Here is a 13,160-nt window from a genome sequence, read left to right as displayed (position 1 = left end):
GGACTTAAATGTCTGTAGGTAGGCTGGGAATACAGCTCAGTTGGTAGAGTGCTTGCCTCACATGCACAAGGCCCTTGGTTCAATCCCCAGCACCACCAAAAAAAAAAAAAAAATGTCCGTAGATTAGAAAGGGTAAGTAGGAATTAGCCTGGTTAATCAAAATCTACAAGTAAAACCCTTTACTTGAGTGCTAAGGAATTTATTTGAGCTTAATACCTCTGGTGGCCAACTAGTATTGGGAAAACCAAAGGACCAAAGAGGGACGAGAGATTGGAAAAGCAGGGAAACTGAAGTAGTATCGTAGTATCAGTAGCCGACAATTTATAAAATATTTGCTATGTCAGTGCTCCACCAAACACATTTAGTATCTTGTTTAATGCTTTTGGTAACCTTATACATCAAGTACCATTACCCCTTTTTTACTGCCGAGAACACTGAGACAGAGTCAGGGAATTGTCTAAGGTCATGTAACCAGTAAGTGCTGCTGCCAGCAGTTGGATCTGCAGCCTGTGTTAACCAGTGAGATGGGTGGCTGCTCCACTGTGAAATGGCCCCTGACTCATTGCCAGTATCCTTGACTCTCGAATCTGATTTGGAAAGGGAGATGATGACAACAAACCTAGTTTAAAGGAGGACAGACCCTTACAAAATAATCTAGGAAGAGACAGATCTAAATCAGTAAAAAAGTCAGAATTTTACATCATTTTAAATTTGGTATGTTTTATTATTTTTAACTATCAATGATATAACTGTTGACTACTTACTACCTTTGCAAAGGAGAAAAGATCTGCTATGCCCTTGAAAGTTGTGATTGGGAAGTGTTTTTAACATGTCTGTCAATTGTATGTAAACAGTCACTCCAAAACCATTTGTAAATGTTCAGGTAATTTATTTTATTTATGCCATTAATTTGCTTTGTAAATAAATTTTGAAGAAATGGTACAAAGGTGTGCTTCAATTAAGAACCTGTTAAGTTATAACAATTTCTGAATTACTGAGGCTTTTCTTGTCTGAAGGATTCTCCGCCTGCCAAAAAAAAAGCAAATAACTGCTCCTCTCCCAAAGGCCTACATTTTAAAATACGTGTTTTGCTCTTGGAGGCAATTTAGAGGCAATTTTAGCCCCCTAAATCCAAAGAACCTTGTGTATCTGAAGACTCAGTTTCCCTGTGGGGATATAAAAGTGGAAGAATCAAAGAAAGCTTCCATTCATAATCTTTCAGAGCTTTGTCTTTCAGAGCAGAGTGGCACTTTGGGATAGTTGTGGCCTCGCAATGCCCCAACTTATGCTAGCTATCTTACAATCACATATGATAAGGTCATTTTTCATGACCACTAGTTTCAAATTTTAGGCTAATATATCCAGTAGGCCTCTACCTTCCATAAAGCCTTGCCCCAGATCTCTAGCCAATAGTGGATTCTTCTCCCTTTCCTGGCTACCCTCTTTACCAGTAAGTAAGTAGTATCTTTTTACTAGTAAATAGTAATAACTACCATATAGTCTAGTGTTTGATTGCATTCAGTCAGTTTCTTGCATTGCGCTCTGAGTGTTTCATGGGTGTGCTTATCTTTCCTTCCCAGGAAGGGCTCTTTGAGATCAAAGAGCCTTGTCTTAGATTTTGTAATCATACACTTTATTACTCTAAGTATACCATGGGCAAGGCTGAGAAAATAGTTACTTAATGAAATACAGGGACTGAATGCTACTGCCTATTTAAGATTTGAACCCTTTGCTCCTATCCCATTTGGTCATTTGGAAAGCAGAAGCCACACACTAGAGAATCATTTCTGAAGGTTTTTCCAAGGTAATTCAGATTCCTGTTTGTTACAATTTGCTATGTATATGTAGTTCTAAAATAGTTGAGTTGATACGTTGGTTTCAGTTGGATGTAGTGGTACATGTCTATAATTCCAGCTACATGGGAGGCCAAGGCAGGAAGATCCTGAGTTCAAGGCCAGCCTGGGCAATATAGCAAGATCCCATCTCAAAAAAAAAAAAAAAGAAAGAAAGAAAGAAAAAACAAAATTTTTTTGTTTGGTTTCTACGAAGGCAGGAAAAAAATTTAAGAACAACGGAAGTCCCTAACCTTCTGTGGAACCTGCTGAGAAGTAAAAAGGTTTACCTTATGTTATTTGGGTCCCAAGTATTTATTTCATCTTGAAATGTGAATTCTAGTGAGCCATACTATCCTCTCAGTCCCACTCAGCCACCTTTTTTGGGGAGGAGGAGGGGGTGTACTAGAGATTTAACCCAGGGGTGCTTTACCACTGAGCTACATCTCCAGCCCTTTTTAATTTTTTATTTTGGGCAAGATCTCGCTAAGTTGCTTAGGGCCTCACTAAGTTGCTGAGGCTGGCTTTGAACTTGCAATCCTCCTGCAAAAGTTTTGATTCATAGTTTGGTTCCCAATAAAATTTAAATGACTGCTATCCAAATAGGCTGCTAGATTACCATATTAAAAGGCCCATCTATCCCTGAGTTCTATCCCCAGTATTGCATTTTTTTTAAAAGGCCATCTATGTATGAGCTGAGGATGTAGCTCAGGGGTAGAGCACATACCTCAAATGCACATGGCCCTGGGTTTGATCCCCATCACAAAAATAATAATAGCAATCCATCTTTTCCCAGTCTTTGGGCATGGAAATCTTGCTGTCTAAGAAGATGTAATGGTGGTCACTAATACATCTATCAAAGACCCTCAGCAAAGTAGTAGGGTGAGACCTGGAAACTCAACTAGAGAAACAGGAAAAGTGAAAGAGTTGGACTTAAGACCTAAATAGGGACTTCTAAAACTTAGAATTTATATGCAGCCTTCCTTAAAAATATTTTTGAGGGCTGGGGAGATAGCTCAATCGGTAGAGTGCTTGCCTTGCAAGCGCAAGGCCCTGGGTTTGATCCCCAGCACTGCAAAAAAAAATATATTTTTTTTTGAGGGAGTGCTTAGGCTTCTTTTCTCATGTGTTCACTGAGCCTGAGTTTTGAATCATTGGAATGTATTTCATGGGCTACTATAATTTGAGGTGACTGGGCACACCAGTGTGTACCTGAAACTCCAAACCATGGGGAAAATGAAAATAGACGACCATCTGAGAAATGTGACCCATGTGCTAGAACCATAAGTTTTACAGCTCCTCATTCTTCTCTTGGTCATTTTCATTACATATAGTACATGGTGTGTGAATCACTAAGTAGAGAACATGCCTGAGCCAGCAAATGTATTTGTGGATCATAAGAGTTTTTGAATTATCTTTAAATATAATATGGCTTGCCTCAAATATTTCATGGAGGACTTCATATATTTATATATATTTTCTTCTATAATAAGTACATTTTATGAGTTCCCAAAAAGTCCAGAAATTCTTCAGATACTGGGAATATCCATAAAGAAAAGGTACAGGCCTACAAAGAAACTAAGAGCTATAAAACTTCAATAGTATTTAGGTAGCATGATGAATACAACAGAGTCTATTTCTGTCATGTAAAGAACTTAATGATTTTTCTTTTAAAATATAGTAAGATGGGGCTGGGGAGATAGCTCAGTCAGTAGACTGCTTGCCTTGCAAGCACAAGGCCCTGGGTTCAATCCCCGACACCACAAAAAAAAAAAAAAAAAAAAAAAAAAAAAAAAACTAAATTATAGTAAGATGAAGTAGAATATGTGAAGTGACGTTACCTGATCTCTATCTACATGCTGTATTAAATTGATAGGCTAGATGTGTGAGGCCCTGGGTTTACTCTCCAGGACCAAAACAAGCAAAAAGTTGATGGGGTATTCACAATCTGGGGTATGAAAAATTTCAGAAATATTTATAATATAACTGAATGTAAGTACTATATTTGACTTCCTTTTTAACCATTTTTCCATATATATTAAATAGTAAAGGCAAATTAAGTAGTATAATACAATGAAGGTATATGCGATTTAATAATTGGTAATTTTTGCTTAGAAGTGCACACTTTCTCACACATGTATGCCTACTCACATGGATGCACACTTTTTCCCAGCCTAAAAAGAGTGCTTTCAGCATGGTTCTGAAACTGAATGTATATAGTCACTCAATGCAGCTAAGAAGCCAGCTACAGCTTCTCAATTTCAGGAAGCAATAGATAAAACTAGACCATGTTGTGATAGTTGAAAATGGCCTCTTAAAGATGTCCTGGCCTAATCTCCAGAACCTATATTTATGACCAGATAGTTCTCCCATTGACTATGTTATATTTTATGACAAAGGTTACCTTAGGTTAGGGAGGCTTTTCCTGGTGAGTCTGATCTAATCACATAAGTCTGTTAGGGCAGAGAGCTTTCTTGACTGGTGACAAAAGGGGAAGCAAGAAATTTGAAATGTGGAAAGGACTCAATGTGCCATTGCTGGTTTAAAGAGGGGAGGAGCCTAGTGAGAAGGAATGTGGGAGCCCCTGTAAGCAGTGAGCAGCCACCAGTGCCAGCAGCAGGGCCACAGGGACCTGAGACTTAAAACTGCAGGAAATCGGATTCTGCTGACAACTTGAATGAGCTTGAAAGCAGATCCTTCCCCAGATCCTCCAGATAGGCCCATCCTACAGACACCGTGATTTCAGCCAACTGAAAACCTGAGCAGGGAAGCCAGCAGAACTGTGCCAGACTGGTGACCTGCTAAACTGTCAGGTAACAAATGGGTGTTTTAAGACTCGAAGTTTTGTTGGGCATGGTGATGCACTCCTGTCATCCCAGAGACTTGGGAGGCTGAGGCAGGAGGATCACAAGTTCAAAACCAGCCTCGGCAACTTAGTAAGGCCCTAAGCAACATAGCCAGACCCTGTCTCAAAATAAAAATGATAAAAATAAAGGACTGGGGATGTGGCTTAATGACTAAGCACCCCTGAATTCAATCCCTGGTACCCCCCCCCAAAAAAAAAAAGGACTCTTAAGTTTTGTGGTAATTTATTTGAGAGCAATAGAAAACTAGTACAATTGAAACCTTGATGATATTAAAGAAATATCATTAGATTTTTTTGGTTTTTTTTAGATACTGTCACAACTTGCTTAAATCTTGAAGTTCTTATTCCACCCATTCATATATTTCTAGGTTGGGCAAGATCCCCAGATTGATTACTGGGATACAGGCTCAACAAGATGGGCTTCAGAGCTAGTCTCCTAATTTCAACTTTCTGAGAGTCCTGTTGGTGTTAGATATGAAGGGTGCTCTTCCTTAAGGAAGAAGGCTGGGAAACTTGTTTATCTTAGGTGTGTGTGTAACCAGAATGTTTTGTTTTTTTGGTTTTTTGTTTTTTTGGGTTTTTTTTGGTTTTTCTTTCCACATTCTTTTTTTTTGGTGCATTATAGTTGTACATAGTAATGGGATTTGTTGTTTAAAAAAATTGCCAGGTATGGTGGTGCTAATCTGTAATCCCAGCAGCTCTGGAAGCTGAGGCAGGGGGATCCCCAGTTCAAAAACCAGCCTCAGCAATTTAGCAAGGTCTTTAGCAACTTAGCAAGGTCCTGTCTCAAAATAAAAAATTAAAAAGGGCTGGGAATATAGCTTGATGGTTAAATGGCCCTGGGTTCAATCCCTGGTACCAAAAAAATTAATTAATAAATAAATAAATAAAAGAGAGATAAGAAAAGTTAAATAACTCGGACAATTTTGCAGTTAGCTCGGATGGCGATGAGGTCAGCAGGGCACTGGCCGTCAGAAGGGTCCCTGCTGCAGTTCCATTCCCATCATTGACTTCTTCCTCTAGGTCATTAATCTGAGAACCCTGAAGGGAAGAACTGGTTCTCTGTAGGCCATCCCAGAATAGCTCAACTTGTTTCCCCTGGCTCAGATAGTGCACAAGAACATGATCGAAAATGTTCTTTCTGCTTTGTCCCTCTTAGGGAAAATGTAAATAGGAGGTCTTTTTCCCATCACTGTGGGTCAGGCCCTGACTCCAAAGGAACATGAGTTAAACCAGTTTCAGCCTTGGCAGTAGACATGTGACTTGGTCTCATTCCTTTCCCTTGGGCCCAACTTTCCAGAGCCACAGTTTTATTTTAAACTCGGTAAAAGGAGTTTGGTTTTAATTATGTGCCTTCCTGAACTCCTGATAACTTTTAAGTTAAAAGCTTTTGTGGGGATTTTTCTAAGCCAGCCTCTGGTGTTTTGAGGGCCCTACACATTTCACAAATCAAAACCAGCCTAGTTCCTGTCCCTTTCTAGGATTGCCCATCTGAATTAATGGTGATCTTCACTCTGTTCTTTTATTAGAAACAGGCCCAAGCTGTGGAATTATTATGGGAGTATTTCAAAAGGTATGAAAGCAAGGATCCTACTTCTTAATGTGGGGACATTTTTAAAACCATGGTCTATCTAGCTAATCATTCTTTTTACCTCACCTCTCTGTATTCATATTTTGGTCTCTGAACAACTTTTAGTGACTTCTGCTCCAACATCCCATTCACAATAACTGTTGCCTCCACTTGGACCATTAAAGCTAAGAAAGTAATTCCTTCTCTGAACAATTTTTATCTAGTTCAGACACACCAGAGAGTTCCATCTTAATGACCATCTTTCATTTGTCTTCAGTGGAAGGTAGAACAAATGATCTTTAACAAAAACACATATAGAAGTTCTTTCCTGATTGGAACATATACATAATATATTTGTGTGTTCTCCTGTAAATTGATTAGAAGACTCATGCCTTTTCTAACATATCTGATGTCATTAAGTAGAGATAAGTCATCCAGACCCTAAAGAGTAGACTGAGACTACTCTGTTTTTAAAAGGGAGCAAACATGAAGAGAAGGGAAGATGGGACAATGAGGCCATTTCCAGAACATAGGTAAGAGAAGCCCACATTCCAGCCTCCACAGAGTCAGAGATTTGGCTGAGATGCCTAATCCCTATGCTCTAGACCGTCTCCATATTTCCTGTCCAGTAGGCTGACTGCTATTAGAACCCTCTTCTCTGGCCAGGCACAGTGGCACATGCCTGTAATCCCAGTGACTCAAGAAGCTGAAGCAGGAGGGATTGCAAGTTTGAGACCAGCCTCAGCAACTTAATGAGCCCTGTCTCAAAAAATAAAAAGGGCTGGGGATGTGGTTCAATGTGAGTGCCTGGGGTTTAATCCCCATTCCTGCAAAAACAAAAACAATCCTCTCCTCTGGGGGAAGCTTTGGTGTTCATTTCACTCATCTGTGTTCTGCTTGCCTGTTGTGATGTCACTTCTTGGCTCACTATTCCCCTGAGACCACTTAGGCAAACTCTCACTCCATCTTATCTTTAGATTTACTCAATAGTCTCCCTGCAGGATTGGCAGTCAACTTCCTATAATGAGAAACTGTGTCAGTTTCAACGTTTAATCTGTGCTTAGTTTGAGTGACAGCTGGATGAAGAGGAAAAATTGAGGTTAAGTCTCCTGTGTACCAGTTCAGCCACTCTCCTCTTTAACCAGGAAAACCAAATGTCTCTCCCTAAATCTCACTAATTTTTTTTTTTTTTTTATCAAACCCTCAATTATCTTGGGTATCAAGAAACCAAGCAAAACAATAGTTTTTGGAGGTATTCTATCAGTTAAAGTCAGGAAGTATGAGCTAAAAACCTAAACCATTTTATCAGAAACTGGGGAATTAAACAGTAAATCCTGTATCCTTTCAAGCTATCTTGTCTTCTGGCCTGTAAGAATACTTACTGTTTTTAAGCTAAAAACTCAAAGGAAACCATTTATTTTATTGTGTGAATTCTATCTCCTTTGGAAATTCCAGGTTTTTTCTCTTTTTTGAAATAATATTGTTTGTATTGAGGTAACTGTGTTACCTCTAGTGCATCCAAATCTCAATAATCTCTGAGGTTTACTCTGAGGTTTAGTTTTGTATGCTGTCCTTTAATTGGGTGAACCTTCCCCGGACATTGCTAAGACTAGCCCTAGAAGACAATTAAAAAAGAAAAGAAAAACAATCCTAAGGTTTTCACTTTGCTCCAAAAGTCAGGTAAAAGCTGGAGGATACTGTTAGAGGTGGTGAGGAAAGGTCAAGGATTAGCTTGGAAGCTCTCTTTTCTCTGATATCTGGATCTAGGTGAATTGTCAACTGCTTTGTCTATTGGATCACTCATCACCTGCACATTTTTATAAAAGGTCCCCCAAAAGAAATTGATGACAAGGAATCTTAACATGTCCAAAAAGATGGTAACAGACTGTGATGTTTGCTTTTAATTTCTCATGGCAGGCAGAAGTGAGAGTGTCATTCATCAAGCTCTTGATGGCTGTTGGTAGGGAACATCTGCAGAAAACCTGGAGGGGCAGGAATTGGTGTGTCTCACAAGTGTGAACACCGTAGTGTTACCTCTCTCCACATGTTCTCATCTGTGGAAAAATTAACTTCAGCTGCTTGAAAACCCTGTGGAATCTGCCTCTTCACATCCAGGGACACTGTGGGCTTGCTCTGCTTGTTGCTTGATAGTGCTAACCTGTTTTTGTGTTTTTCAGTTTCTTAGCGTTTGTGTTTTCTGTCACCCTTCTCAGTGGAGGCTATACAGTATACACAGATACACCATATAGTCACATAGCTGAAAACTTTCTTGGGTGTGATGCCAGGGCATCAAGAGCTTCATTATGCTTCTAGAACATTCTAAATGAAAAAGGTTGATTACATGTTATTCTTACATGATTTAATCAATGGAAATGATTAACATGTTTTGAAATATGTAATTGCCAAGGTCCATACCTAGTTTTAAAACATCCTAATTTCCCCATTTTAGTGAGGGAAAAACCTCATTTCTTTATTGTAGAGGCAGCTGCTAGAGTCTACACAGCAAAATTTAAATCTGAAAATAATGTTAAATCTTATCCAACAAATAAGATATTTACAAAGAAGAAACTGGGTTGCAGGGAAAGAAAGAAAGATAGTTTTATGTGAGAGCCCACATTTTAGGAAAAACAAAGCCAACAAACAGACCTGATTTAATTGTAAGAAAGTTAATCAGGCCTCAGTCTGTGTACAATGTACAGAAATAGCCTTATATTTCACTAGGCTGAGGAAAAAGAAGACACAAAGCAGACCAGTTTGATTTTAAATGAGTTGTTTTTTCCATACCTAAGAGCGTATGTGGGAAGTTCATCTTTGGAGAGACTATCCAGAATGGTTCTCCCATATGGATGATGTCATTTGAAGTCTGTTCTGCCCAGAAGCAGAAAGAGAAATTAAACGGTTCCCTAAATTATTGTTTCATTTGGTTGTATGTGAGCTCAATTTCCTGGATCAAAGTGCTATAAGATAACAGTGGTTACCGCTAGGCTCCCACTAAGAAGACTTCCTGAAATAAATGAGTTCTGAAATGATGTTATTCTTATTCTCAGTTCGTACCCCTGGGGCCAGAACATGATAGGTGCTTGATAAACTGAGCTGCTCTGAGTTTTTCATGTTTCTGAGTATGATGGCCTTGGCTGGTCCTGAGTTCTAATTTCCACTCTGACATCTTCTAGCCATGAGACCTTGGGCAAGTTATCACTCTGATAGTAAAAATTAAATGTGATAATTATGAATAAATATATTCTTAACACATCAGCTCCCATCCTCTTTCCTCTTCTTCATTTTTAAGTTATAAGGATGCTATATTGACCATTGTGTGCAGCGGGCTCTTAAATACATCAACCTCTTGGCATTTGCCAGTATGAAGTTCAGTCTCAGTTACACACGGGTATTTGACATGTCCCCATTTACAGGTTTCCTGGGCTATGAATTTTAATCCACCCAGGTCATATAAGGCTGATCTTACAGAGTTACTGAGTGTACATGCCAACAGTCCAGCTTCTCAGGTTCACTCCAATACTCTTGAAGCTTTTTTATATATGAAGTAATTCCCTTTTTTTTTTTTTTTGGTAGGTGAGTATTGAACCCACGGCACTTACCACAGAGCTACATCCACAGCCCTTTTTATTTTGTGAGACAGAGTCTTGCTATAGTTACCCAGGCCAGCCTAGCACTTGCAATCTTCCTTTCTGCCTTAGCCTTCTAGCTGGGTTACAAGCATGCATCACCATGCTTGGCTTATATATAAAGAAATTCTTGAGAAATGATTAAAGTTTAGTTTCTCTTAGGACTGGGGGTGTAGCTCAGTAACACAGCAATTGCATAGCGTGGATGAGGCCTTGGGTTTGATCCCTAACTACACACACACACACACACACACACACACACACACACACATATACACAAAAGGAAAATATTAGCTGTTTTTTTGAGGGAGAAAAAAACCTCCAAGTAAAAGGAAAAAAACTTCAGATAATGTTGATAAAAATACTCATTGTTTATGTGGGATACAATTCTCCCTGAAGATCAGATACAGGAGAGGAAAAGTGCCAGGAATTCCAAATTTCTAAATTTCAGAATCCTCAAAGAACTCCAAATTTATGAGAATGTTAAAGATATACCATGTGCTTTTTTAAATGATTGCCTCATCTCAAATGGGGCATGTCTCCACATTAAAAAAATAAATAAACGAATGTTTAGTCCAGTGGTGTTTAACCAGAGCTATACCACAGAATCACTTCCCGTACTTGTTAAAAATACATGCAGAGCATCAGGCATGGTTGTACATGCCTGTAATCCCAGCTACTCAGAAGGATTGCAGGATCAAGGCCAGCCTGGGCAACTTAGACCCTATCTCAGAATAAAATTTTAAAGAGGGCTAGGGGTATGGCTCAGTGGTAGAGTGCTTGCCCAGCATGCATCAGGCCCTGGGCTCAATTCCAAGTAAAGGGCTGGGGGTAGAAAGGTTACACTCCAGACCTACTAAAAGAGAATCTCTGGGGCTAGGGTGAGGGTGAAAAAGTATATACAGGGCTGGGCTGTGGCTCAGTGATGGAGCATTTGCCTCACACATGTGAGCACCACATAAATTAAGTAAAGGTGTCGTGTCCATCTACAACTAAAAAAAAAAAGTATAAAAAGAAAAGTGCACAAGGTCATTCTTGTAAATCTAACCCTAATTTAAAGAGGAATTGCATGGGGTATAGCTGTCACATCATACTTCCCTTGGTCAGCTTTGGGATATGTTTTACTCGTCTGTTGTGCTGTGTTGGTTGACAGACTAGTGGCATCCAGGGACTTTTTAATACTTTAACAGTCAGTACCATTGAGTAACTCATCAGTAGTCAAGGATTCATCATTGGTTTTGTGGATTACTGAACCCTGAATCTCCTCTTTCTTCTTATATCTATCCTGGTAGTTTTTGTCATTCCTTAACACCTCAAAATAAATAAATAAATACATTTCAAATCAAGTAAGTGTTTATTTGCCTGAGTTCTTTTTTTAAAAAAAGTGAAAGGATAGAAGGGGAAAGGTCATCTATGATAAAAAATAAATAAATGGAAAACACATAGTCACTTTTTGTTGGTTCATTTACAGTGACCAAGCTTATAGTTTGCATATGAAAATTCTTCCTTCTGAGACCTCAAAGTACTTCCTAATTTTTTGTACCAGCATTCTAGGGACTAGGATGGGACTCTGCTTCTCTCCCTACCTCTCTCACTTGTCTACCTTCACTATTGATGTGGGAGAAATCCAGGAACTGTCCCAAGTTTTAACATTTGTAAATTGCAGTGTTTACTCAGGGAAGGTTTGGGGGTCTGTGAACTGAAAGAAATTAACAGTCTGAATTTTGAGATTTAGAGATGATCAAAAATGCCACACAGAAAGTCAGTTGACTGGCTTGTTGCAGGGGGAGGGGAGAATTCGGGTTTTTGACCATTTTGCATTTTGCTGATATCTAGTTTTAAAAGATGCTGTATCCCTGTTGGGGCACATGCCTGTAATCTCAGCAACTTGAGAAGACTGAGGTGGGAGAATCACAAGTTTGGGACCAAGCCGGGCAATTTAGATAGCATCTCAGAATGAAATAAAAAGGGCTGGGGATGTAGCTCAATGATGGCCCACCCCTGAATTCAACCCTAGCACTGAAAAGAAAAAAAGATGCTATATCCCTAAAGCCTCAAGTCTGGTGAGTCATGGAATACAGTGTGTGAGCTCGAGCTAAGTAACCTTTTGTGCAGTTGGTTGAATTGCTTTTCTTAAATTGCATCCCCATCTCCAGCTGTGAAGTTGAGACATCTGATTTGACAAGTACATTTATAAATGGAAATAAAAATCAGTCCCCTGGCTAATGCTGTTTTCTTTTTTCTTTTTTTATTGTTTTTGTTTTGTTTTGTTTTGTTTTGTTTCCTTTCTCTAGCATGAAAGACTTTCTAGGTAAGAACCCTCCCTGTTTTATATGCATGCTTAATACTTGTATTGTATGTCTAATTAAATTTAGTTTTATATAGTAGTTCAGTCATTTTTCTCACATCCTTTCCTCCCTTTACATTTCCACAGCCACCACAATAATTCAAACTTTTATTATCTCCTGCCCAAAGTAAAGGAACAACTTTCAACTCACCTTCCTGCCACCAGCCTCCTTTTTCCAGTTCACCTTGTATACTTCCACTAGATTCATTTCCTAAAGCACCTGTACCAGGCACTGTTCTGGGCAGTAGGGAAACAAGACAAATATCCTTACCTGCAATTAGCTGACAAACCACCAGAGAGACAGATCATTTCAGTACAATGTAGAAGGTGCCACTTAGAAGTATGGTCAGGTAATGTGGGAGCAAAGAGGAGGCAGTTAACTTAATCTGGTGGTGTAGGAAAGGCTTCATTGCAGAGTGGAAGCCTAAACTGAGATTGAGGTTAGATGTTATCACTAACAGTGAGTCCAACTTTATACCTTGTATGTAAATGGTGCTCAGCAACAGTTCATCAAATGAACTAAAGGCATGTTTTGTAATTGCTGAAACATTAAGGTAAGGTATCCATTTAGAGGATGATCCTCTGTAATTTTTCAAATAGTATCTAAGGTTATAAAAACTGATCTTCCTAGCCAAGTACAGTGTCGCATGCCTATCATTCCAGCAACTGCGGACACTGAGTCAGGAGAATCACAAGTTCAAGGTCAATATCAGCAATTTAGTGAGACACTCAGCAGCTTAGCAAGACCCTGTCTCAAAATATAAAAATTTTTAAAAGGACTACAGATATAATAAATATCTATAGTAAGATATGGTAAAGTATTCCTGGGTTCAATCCCTAGCACCAAAAATAAATAAATAAATAAACCAAAAATTGATCTTCCTGAAGAAGAAAATAAATAAAAAATAATAGCAACTAT

General features: G+C 38.9%; 1 protein-coding gene across 5 annotated transcripts in view; it reads left to right on the top strand.

Moving 5' to 3' along the window:
- Ppp1r12b (protein phosphatase 1 regulatory subunit 12B) overlaps positions 1-13,160 on the top strand; it is a 206,986-nt gene that overhangs the window by 166,949 nt on the left and 26,877 nt on the right. For all 5 annotated transcript variants that reach the window (XM_047520111.1, XM_047520110.1, XM_047520108.1 and 2 more), the window contains one exon: positions 12,189-12,205. In XM_047520111.1, the coding sequence (XP_047376067.1) occupies positions 12,189-12,205 (17 nt within the window). The remainder of the gene's footprint in view (positions 1-12,188; positions 12,206-13,160) is intronic.

Source organism: Sciurus carolinensis, chromosome 12 (genome assembly GCF_902686445.1).
Source record: "Sciurus carolinensis chromosome 12, mSciCar1.2, whole genome shotgun sequence".
NCBI classification, from domain to species: Eukaryota; Metazoa; Chordata; class Mammalia; order Rodentia; family Sciuridae; genus Sciurus; species Sciurus carolinensis.
The sequence above is the reverse complement of the archived record's forward strand: the minus strand, read 5'-3'. Positions and strand labels throughout refer to the sequence as shown.